At 36.9% G+C, this 12,632-nt stretch overlaps 2 protein-coding genes across 2 annotated transcripts; one reads left to right on the top strand and one right to left on the bottom strand.

The window, feature by feature from the left end:
• Window positions 1–4,956: 4,956 nt before the first annotated feature.
• On the bottom strand, window positions 4,957–5,331 carry LOC148783787 (uncharacterized). Its single transcript, XM_088872327.1, has one exon. The coding sequence runs from the start codon at window positions 5,329–5,331 to the stop codon at window positions 4,957–4,959; it is 375 nt and encodes a 124-aa protein (XP_088728453.1).
• Window positions 5,332–7,921: 2,590 nt separating this feature from the next.
• On the top strand, window positions 7,922–11,527 carry LOC148783786 (uncharacterized). The gene is made up of 3 exons (XM_088872315.1): window positions 7,922–8,132; window positions 8,298–8,579; window positions 11,433–11,527. The coding sequence occupies exons 1-3, from the start codon at window positions 7,922–7,924 to the stop codon at window positions 11,525–11,527; spliced, it is 588 nt and encodes a 195-aa protein (XP_088728441.1).
• Window positions 11,528–12,632: the final 1,105 nt, after the last annotated feature.

The following is a 12,632-nucleotide window of genomic DNA, read 5'->3' as shown; positions in this document are numbered from 1 at the left end:
AAATATGTAATTGGTTAAAGAAATATAGATTTATTGACTAGATACGACTTATCTTGTATTTAAACATATATCTTATTTGATGTGATAATAGTCTAAGAACTGAAGAATAAAGTTATGACCCGTTCCTTTTTATCATGATAGCTAATTTGAGAAATGGATCCTTTTTATCATTATAGCTAATTTGAGAAGTGGATGGCTCAGATCTCTCACCCAACAAGTCTCTAAGATCAAAAGATCATATCAAATTTTATGTCGAACCCTATCCCCTTTAAGAAACCCTATAAATAGGGAATTCTTCACCCATTCTCTACAAACTTCTCTCTCTTCTCTCTTCCTACTTTCTCTCTAGGGGCACTCCCCACTCTAGGCCCTATTTTATTCTCTCTCCTAAATATTCTCTCTTTCCTAAATATTATCTCTCATAAATTAAGTTGTAAGGGGTGACATACCCCACCTAGGTAGAGACGGTGGTACACTCCACTTACACTCAAGTTGAGATTTATTTTATTGAGGTTGAGATTTATTTTATTGAAATCCTCAAGTCCTCAGGAGATAGCCAAAGCTTTTCAGGTTTAAAATTGATTTTTTTTATCCCACGTGCCATTGGAGGAGGAGATCCGGTGTGGGTTGTTTCAAAGACCAGTTGAGGTAATCTTCCAGTTTTCTTATTTTATTCATGCAGACCATTATTTTTCAGTCTTGTTTTACTCTTCTCTTTATTTAATAAAGTTTATTGTTCCTAGTGGCAGCAAGTGAGGGTAGTCTTATTTATTTTATTTATTTCTTTTGAGTTAAAATAATTGTAAAGAACCATTGTAAGTACTCTAGTCAATGCAAAATAAATAAAAAAATAAAAAAAAATGTGCACCGTACTAGATCACCCTAGTCCTCCTTTCAATCTAGACCACATAATATTGTGAATAGATGTTGGATGCACTGCCTATGAGTACTGTACAATATACTCATTCCATCTTTACCACAACACCCCACTTCTTTTTGGGTATAATGCATGATCAAGTTAGTAATACACTTTCAATTCGCATAAAAAACAAATAAAAAATAGAAAAAAAGGTCAAAATGATCCATTTTTACCATATTCTCAAAATATTTTTAGGAAATTCATGAGAAAATATCATTTTATTATCAAATTTTAAAAACGGTTATGTATATTTTATATTTTACAAAAAACATTTGTATTTGCATTTTAATATATATTGGATTGAGGTGCTTTTCACCGTAAAAAATTTGTAAAAAAAACCCAAAAAATTAAAAGAAATAAGATGACCAAAATACCCATAAAATCTTGAAATTTTTAAGGGTATTTTGGATATCTTCTATGACTTAACTATATTTTTCAATATTTAACAAATTGTATTATGGTGAGAAATATGAATGCCCAAAATTCCAGTTTAATCGGCTTTATAAAAAAAAAAAAAATAGAATTAGTATATACTATACGGAACTAGCTTTAAATTTTGAAAATAGGAAAAAGATTTTTCTGTCAATTTCCTAAATCCTCAATGAATTTTTTTTTTTGAACAATTAACATTAGTTTCTCATTGATAGAATGAAAAAATACAGAGAAGCAACAAAAACAAACAAAAGGAAGAAAAGGAAAAGGTGAGCAACAAAACATTACACCACTGATCCCTTGGCAATAGCGTCATCACTTCCATTTCGTTCTCGGTGGACATCTATAAAGGACATCTCGAAGGCCCCTATCTATATGATCATGAATATGGACCCATTGCCAAAGGGGTGAAAGAATGATGCCCGCACCAGTCGACGATGTTCTCCTTCAATTATCACTTTCAAGTAAGACTCATCAATTTTGTTGATGCCATGCACGAGAGCCCAAAACTCAGCTTCATTGGCAGGCAAGGATGTAATGTCCCATGATCGGACCAAAGAGTAGACCCCATACAATCTCTGATAAGACCGCCATAACTAGCCACCCTCCCATCATCCCGCATACTACCATCAAAATTAAGTTTCACCCATCCATCCTCAATGAATATTTTCTCTCATGAATAAATTTAAGAATGGAACTTTGACAATATAAAGAGGTATGGATGGTTGTTGGTTGCTATTTACGATATTCAATCAAATTCTTGTAGGGAATGGTAGCTTTCCTCATTTTAAGAAGGACTTACAAGGGGCACGTGCTTTGTGTTTTGGGTATGCGTTTTAGACATTTCTATTTTTCATGCTCAAGAAATTATCTGATGCATTTATAGATACTACAATAGACAAGAAAAGTTTTAGCGATTCTTATTGTTAATTCACGAATTTACCCAAGTCTATTTAATATAAAATGTCTTATATTTTTTAATTGGGGATTGTATGATATGAGACCAAAATTCAAAACAAAAATAATTATGTATCAAACCATATGATTCATGAAATGATTGGATTAAAAAGGCTTGATATGCTACAACTCGCAAAATGATTAGGAATTCTCAAAAGTCTCTTAATTATCGTATGACTTCAAACCTTTATATGATGACAACTCACAATTTTCCAGTAACAGTGAGGTTTTCACCATAAGAATGTAAGTGTACTATATAACTAATCAACAACCAAAGTTAAATTTATATTATAGTATCTTCTAAATAGTGTTATCTCTAAGAGGCCAAATGTACAATGTGAATCCATGGCACGCATCACTATTTTTTCTCTCTCAAAGTCTACTTGTCTTTTCAAGTGAAAATGCTCAAATCATTGCTTAGGAAGATTTTCGAAACTAAAATTTTGGGATCCACTTAAAATTCACCAGATGAGTATTTCTTAGAAAAATTGAGGCAGTCGATTATTATTCATTAGAAACTCATAATCCATTTTCTTCAATAAATCTTCATTTTGTTATTTTTTAGGTGCACCCAAAAATTTTAATTCAAGCAATTCCATTCTTATAGTTTCTTTGCATTATGTTTCACTTGGCTCAAATACCATACGTGACCATTAATATTTCGAAGTAGGTTACCGTGTTATATACAACTGGGAGAAGCCCCAAATTATTATCTTTTATGAGCCCTATGTATAATATTAACTTGCGTACAGATTTATATAACTATTTATTTAGATACCCTTTTCTAAAAAAAAGTATGGCCTCTATTGAATACATAAACTGTTTTTGATTTTGTGTTTTCTTTCTTTTTTTTGATAGAATTAAAAATTTATTCATAAAAAGGTTCACATTGCAGTAATGAATCCACATTATCAGTGATCGCTAACGAATCCAAGAGAACTCTCTTAACCAAACAATTAGCCACACCGTTAGCCTCCCTATACACATATTCTAGAGATAAAGACAATAAAGACAAAAAATAAAAAATCTGCAGCCCGATCAGTTTAAGTTGCCAAAGAAGACGTTGTTCTGTCTTGCACCATCTAATAACATTAAGCGAATCCCCTTCAATAATAAAATCACCTCCAAAATTCTTGTCCACAATAAGTTTCAAACCATTCAAAACTCTTAAGTAATTCAGCATGGTTAGTTGTTGTACTACCACAAGGTCTAGCATATGCAAGTAAAACATTCCCTTGGCAATCTCGGATTACTCCACCAAAACCAGCTAGACTTGGATTCCCCAAAGAGCTACCATATAAATTCAACTTTAGGACTCCCTGATTTGGTGGCTTCCATCTAACACAGGGTCTATTTTTAGGCACATCCAATTGAAAAAGATTTGAAAGATTAATTATAACATCAATTTTGGAAATACCCCAACCCTCTTTAGTAATTGATAACCACGACTAAAGACTTAATTTGATGTTATTGATCACCTTTTCTAAGCTAAAAACCACCCCTTCAAAAGTTCTCATGTTCCTTTCCTAATACACTTCCCAGTGAATAACTCCCCATAAAACTTTCCAAATTTGTCCTCCAACTTTTAGTAGAGGCACATCCATTTGAACAATAAGATCCAAAACATTTTATAGTAGTAATAACTTTATCCCCATCAATTAAAAACACCACCACCAAATTTTGGACACAAACGAGTGAGTAGTGAATAAACAAATGCGTCCCCATCTCTCCATCATCCTTACACATTAAGCACACATTAATAATTATCTTCCCTCTCTTAATGCGATTATCTATGGTGAGGACTTTATCTTAAGCTGCCAACCAAATAAAAACTTGTACTTTAAGAGGAATAGACTATCTTCAAATATGTGAAATCTTAGGAAGACTCCATCGCACTCTATCAAAGAAAAGAAGATTGTAGATGGATTTTACTAAGAACTGTCCATCATTATCTATTTCACATACCAACTTATCCTCTTGATGCTGCCTAATATCCACTTGATAAAGATCCTGTAACAAATTGATAAACGGATGATAAAGATAGCTATAGATTCTATCATAAGGGAATGTAACATTCCAACTAACCTTATCACCTATCACTTCCACTACATCAGCAACCATAGCATGGGGCCCACTTGTTTTTTCATATAAAAGAGGATAGCTATATTTTAAGGGCATATCACCCAACCAGTTATGGTGCCAAAAAGATATTGATGAACCCGATTCAGGGAACCACCTAATGTTGCGATCAACCACTTACTTAAAGGCATAAATATTTCCCCACAGATAAGAAGTATTTACCCTACCAACTCCCCTATTGATCCACATACTAGACCTATCCACACCATATTTAGAGGCAAGCATTTTATATCACAACTGATCTTTAGAGTGAATGCTTCGCCACTACCATTTGCATAACAACACTGCATTCATAAGTGGTATTCGTCTCACCCTTTGGGGTACAAACCTTATCTCATTGAATGAGATGATATTTCCTCTTTTCTCCAAAAGAACCCCATAAAAAATTTCTCATCATAAATTCAATGTGCTTGGGTAGTGAGCATCAAAGACATTTGATAAATTGGTAGATTTGCTAAGCAAAAAAGCAGCAAAGTAACCCATCCACCCAAAGAGAGATACTTAGGCTTCTAGTGATCGAGCTTAAATTGAACTCGTTGAATAACATTATCCCAGGCAGCAACAAGCACATTCCCTATCGAAATAGGTAGGCCCAAATATTTGAACGGAAAAACGTCCACCTTATAGCCAAACTGAACCGCTAAGCTTTGAACAACTTGCTCATCACAATTCACCCCAATTACTGACGTTTTACCAAAATTCATCTTCAATCCCATAAGAACCTCACAACAAGTAAGGAAAAGCTTAATATTGTCAACTTGAGCAACATTCGCATCACAAAAGAGTAGCGTGTCATCAGCATACTGTAGATGGGAGATCTGCAAACCATCCTGAGCAACCTTAAAGCCATTAAAGTAACCCTTATCCACAATATTAAAGATCATCTTACTGAAGCACTATGCGTACAGAGTAAAAAGAAGGGTGATAGGGGCTCACCCTGTCTAAGGCCCCTGGAAGCCCTGAAAAAACCTTTTGGGCTACCATTAATTAGGATCGAAAAGTGAGCTGTAGAGCGGCACCAAAAAATCCAGCTTCTCCATTTAGAGCCAAAACCCATATTTTTAAGACTCCATCAGCATACACCACTCTACCCTATCATAAGCTTTCTACATATCCAATTTTGTCACTACACCTGGCTCCCTACTTAAACACCTAGAATGAATGCTCTCTTGCGCAGTGAGCACACAATCTGAAATCATTCTATTTTGGATAAAAATCGACTGGGTTTTAGTGACCAATAACGAGAGGACTGTCTTCAAATGCTCAACTAATATTTAGGCAATGATTTTATACAGACTAGTAAGGAGACTAATGGACCTGATATCAAAAAAGGGAGAAGTAACATATATCTTTGGGATTAATGCTATAAAAGTAGCATTGACACCTTTAAAGAGTTCCCCAGTCTCCATAAATTCCTTAACCATATCCAGCAAGTCAACTTTCATCACTGACAAAAATATTTGAAAGAAATATAAGGGAAAGCCATCTGGTACATGGGATTTATCCCTAGAAGTTTAAAAACAACTCACTGTAATTCTTCCATCGAAACCCTAATCTTCAGGCTTTCAGCTAACTCAACATGAATTCTAGAAAAAGCAAGACCTTCTATTTTAGGCTTAAAGGGAATTTCAGAAGAGAAAGCTTCTTGAAAATGAGAAAAAATATTACATTCCCATATAGTAATATCCTCCACATTTCCACACATGAAAATAGAAGTAAAGCTTAAAACTTGCCTCTAAGTGCTCTCTCTTATAGAACTCTCTAGGTTTTACATTTAGAGAGAAGTACCTCTAATATACATATTTTGTAATTGTCTAATGGTAAGTAATATATCAAACAACAAAGGATCAACCTATTAAAATATGGTTTTGATAGAAATGATCAAGGTATCGAAACTCAATCACGTTATTTATTTATCTCTAAATTACATTCAGAATGAAATAAGATGTTTTCTTATGAACTGTGGAAACTGTGTGACACTTTGGTTATATGATAATGAGATGCGATTCTCACTAGTTTGTGAAGGTCAAAGCAAGCTAGTATACTTTTTGTAAGGATGATTATGAAATGAATGCATTAAGGAGAACTTAGGTACAGCTCCAATAGACGATAAGATGAGAGAATATAAACTTGAGTGGGTTGGGCATGTGCAGTACAAACCCAGTACAACACATGTTAAGAGGTGCGAGTTGGTTCAAGTAGAAGGCTCAAAAAAGGCAAACGGTAAGCCCAAAAGTACATGGTTGGATGTTTTTAATTCTCAGATGCTTTTGTTTGATTCATTTGTGACATTCCATAGTCTTTTTTACCATGAGAAGGTGGGCACCAAGTTCACTTGGTCCAACAATTCCTTTTTTTATTTTAAGATGTCCAAATTGAACCATTTTCTGGTAACATAAGGATGGGACACACTTCCCCAAGTCCCTAGTTAAGGCTACCCCTCACCTTACCTAGGATCATGTCCCTATTCTCTTGGATACCTCTGGTATGGTCTTTGGACCATCCACGTTCTATTTCGAGTTAATGTGGTTTGGAGGATAAAACCTTCTCTGATGTGGTTAAAAACTCTTGGGAGTCCATCCAGGTGTCAGGTTGGCCCGACTTTGTGTTCTCAACGAAGCTTAAGGGCCTCAATATTAAGCTTAAGGAATGGGGGAGAAGCAACTATCGTAATATTGCTGATAAGATCAGCTCAATCGAAAGGGACATCTTGTCCCTTAATGCACTGGAACAGTCTGATGTTGGGCTGAGCCAGGACCAGAGCTGTGAGAGAGAAAAGAAAAAAGGTGACTTAGACAATTTCCTTAGCATGGAAGAGATTTTTTGGTTTCAAATGTCTAGGTCCAAATGGGTTAAACATGGAGATTTGAATACTAAATTTTTCCAATCCATTGCCAATTGCAGCCATCGCTCTAACTGCATTAGCAGTTTATCGATTCCTAACATTGACATGGAAAGATCAATGCAAGTAGATAAAGCCATTGTCAATCACTTCCGCATGCCATTTGATATTCAGAATGTGCATTTTAAAACACTTTCCACCACCTCTGTTGAAAGTTATGAATGTGTTTTTTTACTAATAAAGTTAGGAAAGCTGCATTCGACTTATCAAGGGACAAAGCCCCTGGCCATGATGGCTTCCCTCTGGCCTTCTTTCAAGAATTCTAGGAAGTCATCAAGACAGATTTTATGGCATGGCTTCATCAGTTCTTTCTGGATGGCTTTGTGAGCAATGCCATTAATTCAACCTTCATCTCTCTAATCCCCAAGAAGACTTTTATTCAGTCTCTTCAAGATATTAGGCCGATCAGTCTGTTGTCAGTCCTGTACAAAATCCTTGCTAAGGTCTTAGCAAACAAACTCCGCAGGTTTTTAATTGAGGTTGTGGAAGGCCCTCAAACGACTTTTCTTAAAGACAGGTACATCATGGATGATATTTTGCTAGCCTAAGAGACTATCCATTCTACGTAGTCCATGGGTTTGAAAGGGTTGCTTCTAAAGCTTGATTTTGAAAAAGCTTACGATCGAGTGGAGTGGGACTTTCTCGACAATATTTTGCAATTGATGGGTTTTGGGATTACCTGGTGCAAATGGATCTTTGGGTGTCTCTCTTCGGACCACTTCTTGGTCCTCCTCAATGGCAAAGCCCATGGCTATTTTCAAGCAACTGGAGGCCTCCGTCAAGGTGACCCGCTCTCTCCCTTTCTCTTTACCTTAATGGCTGAGGTGTTTAGCAAAATGCTTCAATGTGTAGTTGATAGGGGAATCAACCAAGGCCTTCCTGCATGGCCGAATGGTATTAATCTCAGTCATCTTTAGTATGCTGATGATACTCTGATTCTGCTAAAAGGCCATGATGACAACGTCCATAATATATGGTTGTTCTTAAAGATTTATGAACTCATCCCTGGAGCTACAATCAATAAGGGCAAGTCCAAAATCATTGGCATTAACTGCCTCTCGACAGAGTTGTCGGAATGGGCCTCGTGGTTGGAATGTGATGTGGAATCTTTCCCTATCAAGTACCTGAGCTTGCCTCGTGTCAATTCCCCCATATCTCTATGGGATCCCCATATTCAAAGAGCCCAAACCAAGCTTGACGGGTGGAAAGCAAAGTTCCTATCCATTGCAGGTAGGTTAACGCTCATCAAAGCAACTCTTTCTAACCAACCAATTTATTATTTTTCTTTGTTTTAGGCTCCTTCATCAGTGATCCATAAGATCGAAGCTTTAATGAGGAATTTTCTTTAGAGTGGGTCCCATCATAAAAAGAAATTCCTTCTTGTTAAATGGGCATATGTTTGCCTCCTCTAGAGCGATGGGGGTCTAGGCATCCGCAGATTAAGGGCAGTCAATGAGTCCTTATTGACTAAATGGTGGTGGAGATTATCGACTAATAGAGATCAACTTTGGGCTAGGGTTCTTCTTGGGAAGTATGGGATGGATCCCAATGGTTTCATCGCTAAGCGATGCACCAGGCCAGACCGCCTATCTCCTATCTGGAAGGGGATTCAAGGTGTGAGATTTATATTCCTTAGCTACTCAACGATCCTCTTGGGCGATGGACACCATACCCGCTTTTGGCATGCCAAATGGTTGGATGAGGAAACTTCTATACCCTGACCTGTTTATTAGGTCTACCCAAAAGCAAAAGTTAGTAGTCAACATGATCTCCTTCTCTGGGGAAAAGCAGTGTGAAATATCAGCCTCAATTTCAGAAGAGTGGACATGATTGTGGCAGATCAATATCAGGGCTTACTTGTTAGACTGTATGATTTATGTTATCACCCACGGAAGCCAGATAAGATTATCTGGAGTCTAGAAGCTCGTGGAGTCTTCTTTGTGCATTCTCTCTACCTAATTGTTAGTAGAGATCGATATATTGAAGAATGTCCTTCAATAGCTAAATTCTGGAACTGCAAGGTGCTTCACAGAGTTAAGACCTTTCTCTGGCTCCTTGGCCTAAGGAGACTCCTTACCATCGCCCGTCTGAGATGTAGGGGAATGACCCCAATTAATGTATGCATCCAATGTAAATCAGAAGAGGAAACTATTGATCACCTTTTTATCCACTGCCCTTTCATGGTTGCCAGGTGGGATTTGTTGGCTTTTATCGCTAACTGGATTGCCCCAAGGAAAAACTATACTTCTCCTCTTCTTTAGCAGCTTTGGGCTCCTCATTTTTTGCCCTTGGGCATCAATTTATGGAGAATCTCTATCACATACTTACTTTGGAATCTGTGGAAGGGACAGAACCTTTGAAAGGCGGAGCCGTGACCTCCATATCTTCCTCATGGCTGTCCAGCGATCCATCATGGCATGGGCTTATAACTTCTTACCTGTTAATTCCATACCCAAGGAGTTCTTCTTTGCCCTCTTTAGGGACCTTATGTTATTCAAGCCTATTCATAAGTCTCTGCGATTTGTGTGGAAGCCTCCCCCGATGGGTTAGGTTAATCTCAACTTTGATGGCAGTGTTTGCTGGTTACAGGGGGTATACTTCGCGATCACCTTGGAACCACGATCTGGACTATTTCCAGAAGAATTCATTATTGTGAAACTATGGGCATTGAAGATGGGGATTTTAAATCTAGATCACTCCAACCACAAAGTTCTCATTGAAGGTGATTCGGCTAATGTTATAACTTGGTGTCTGAATCCAAACTCCACCCCATGGCACCTTAATGCTCTTATAGATGAAATCCTAGTCCATTTGAGGATTGTTCAAGTCGAATTTGCTCATGTTGTCAGAGGTTTCAACTTGAAGGCTAACTCCTTAGCTAAATTGGCAACATCATAAGCCTGATGTTGTTGTTGTTCTCTTTTCTTTCTTTTCTTTTATTTTTCTCTCCTCTTCCCCCTACCCCTTGGGGTTCTCCTTCTTTTTTTTTGTTTCTTGTTTGTATCTCCTTTCATTATTTTAATGAAGCCCAAACTTACTCAAAAAAAGTGCATGGTGGGAAGTAGTAAAAAAGTATAAGATGAGTTATAACTTTATTGAAGGTATGACCCTTAATAGAGCAGAATAATAGACTAGGATCTATGTAGCCGACTCCAAAGAGTTGAAAAAAGACTATGATGATGATAATGATGATGATGATGATAATAACATAACATAAGGGAAAGTATATAATGAGATCATTTACCTTTGATACAAGGTGGTCACAATTAATCTTTGACCATTTGATGTGAAATTGGATGACTGCATTATTCCATTGACAAAGCTCAAACTTCAAAAAGAAATTTCTCAAACTTTGTGATGCATCCAAGCTACTAGATTTCACATCGGATGGTTATAAATAATTGTGACCTTCCTATATCAACAGTAAATTATTTTATTGTATATAATCTCATAATATAGTATAATAAATACAATATAAAATTTATTTATTTTACTACCAAAATTTCATACCATAACGAAAGCTAGCTCCAACTATCTATTTACCCGACGTGTGGGTTACAAACTTAAGTTAGGCTTTATATATATCTATAGAAAACCGGCTTTGTGATTGCTCACTATGCCTGCAGTACTCCGAAGCCTTTGCAGTTTGCGCATTGCACAAATGGCCGACAATGCCACAGTCATAGAAGTGGTGATTGAGAGAAGGTAGCAAGTAGAGTTGTTCATTCAACTCAAAGGCAAGCGTAGTGGTTGCTATTTTAATGAAAATAATTACAAAACTTTCAACCGCATCAACCCCGTGAGGACCAAAATAACAGCCAACGTCACAACCCAAGGAAGATTACCAAAGATCCTCTTACAAAGATAGAGACTCTTCACTAAAGAGTATTATAATTAGCAACCTCTTAGCAATCGCGACCTTGGACATCATGAGCTCTAACCGAAGAGCTGTTGTTTGGTCTCCTCCTCCTTTATACTCAATCAAATTGAACTTTGATGGAAGCAACTTTGGCAATCCAGGAGCAGCAGGCTATGGTGGGATGATTAGAAATCACTTGCGTCATGTCTTATGCTCATATTCAGGTCTGTGTGGTATTGCTACTGCAAATGAAGCAGAGACTAAAGGTCCTAGAGAGTTTGAAACTTCTTTCACAGTGGGAAGGGCAAAAGATTATTGAAGGAGATTTGGCAAATATCATAGCTTGGAGCCGTGAAGAATTCAATGTTTCATGGAGCCTTAGAGTGTTGTTTCATGAGATAGGAACATCCTTTCTTCTATCAACACTAATTTGCATCATTGCTTTCGTGAGACGACTGAGGAGGCAGATGCCTTAGCCAAAGGAGGAGCAAACTCCACTTCTTTGCTTGTCAATTATTTTTAACACTTCCTCTTCTTTACTCCCTGTATATCTTATATTTTGTAACTTTTTTTTTCATTTAATGGAAATGTTGTATTAATGTTAAAAAGAACAAAGAGATCACCCGAAGAACTATTGGGGTGAGCACAATTAAAATCAAATGCACGGCACTCATAGCCATGTAGTCTTCGGAAGGCTGATTAACGACTATTTAGGAGAATATATGGTAAATTGCTAACTGACCCCAAATAGTTGGGATACGTTTCAGATGATAGATACCTTGCTCAAATCCATGCCCTGAATGCACATTGGTGGAAGCAAGATCATGGTTACTTGGCCAATGTCTTCAAGTATCATGCTCAGAAAAAGCGACGGTGGAGGGAGATTCAATTAAGAGAAAATATCCTATTATCCCCTATTGTTAACTTCTATATCTCATCAGACCCAAGAACTGAAAATATTACTTGTAAGCAAAAAGGCTCCATCTTTTCTATCTTCCAACCCCCTAAACCCTTTTGACCATGTATTATGGATCTTAACAACTTATGAAATAACTCAATCTCTCTCTCACATCATCATCTCTCTCTATCTCAAAACTCCATCTCTCTCTCACATCATCATCTCTCTCTATCTCAAAACTCCATCTCTCTCCCTAAAACTCAAACTCTATCTCTCTCTAAAACTCCATCTCTCTCTAAAACCCAAACTCCATCTCTCTTTCTCTCTCTAAAATCCATATCTCTTTCACACATAAGAAAGTGTGCTTGTGTTCGAGCTTAAGCTAAACCCCTTGGCTAGTAAACTCACCCAGAAGCGAAGAGAGAGAGATGGAGTTTTAGAGAGAGAGAGGTGGAGTTTTAGAGAGAGAGAGATAGAGTTTGAATAGGGTATCATTTTAGTGTTTGTTTAGGTAAAAAATTTATGG

The sequence above is a fragment of the Amborella trichopoda genome, chromosome 1 (assembly GCF_054954075.1).
Source record: "Amborella trichopoda isolate Santa Cruz 75 chromosome 1, AtrichopodaSantaCruz75HAP2 v2.0, whole genome shotgun sequence".
NCBI lineage: Eukaryota > Viridiplantae > Streptophyta > Magnoliopsida > Amborellales > Amborellaceae > Amborella > Amborella trichopoda.
The sequence above is the reverse complement of the archived record's forward strand: the minus strand, read 5'-3'. Positions and strand labels throughout refer to the sequence as shown.

Excerpts from the sequence above, each read along its gene's own strand:
- LOC148783786 (XM_088872315.1), top strand. The coding sequence starts at position 7,922 with ATGGGTTTGAAAGGGTTGCTTCTAAAGCTTGATTTTGAAAAAGCTTAC. Across the intron at positions 8,133-8,297 it reads AACTGGAGGCCTCCGTCAAG|GCCATGATGACAACGTCCAT; the intron begins GTGACCCGCTCT and ends TTCTGCTAAAAG. Across the intron at positions 8,580-11,432 it reads AAAGTTCCTATCCATTGCAG|GTCTGTGTGGTATTGCTACT; the intron begins GTAGGTTAACGC and ends GCTCATATTCAG.
- LOC148783787 (XM_088872327.1), bottom strand. The coding sequence starts at position 5,331 with ATGATCTTTAATATTGTGGATAAGGGTTACTTTAATGGCTTTAAGGTT.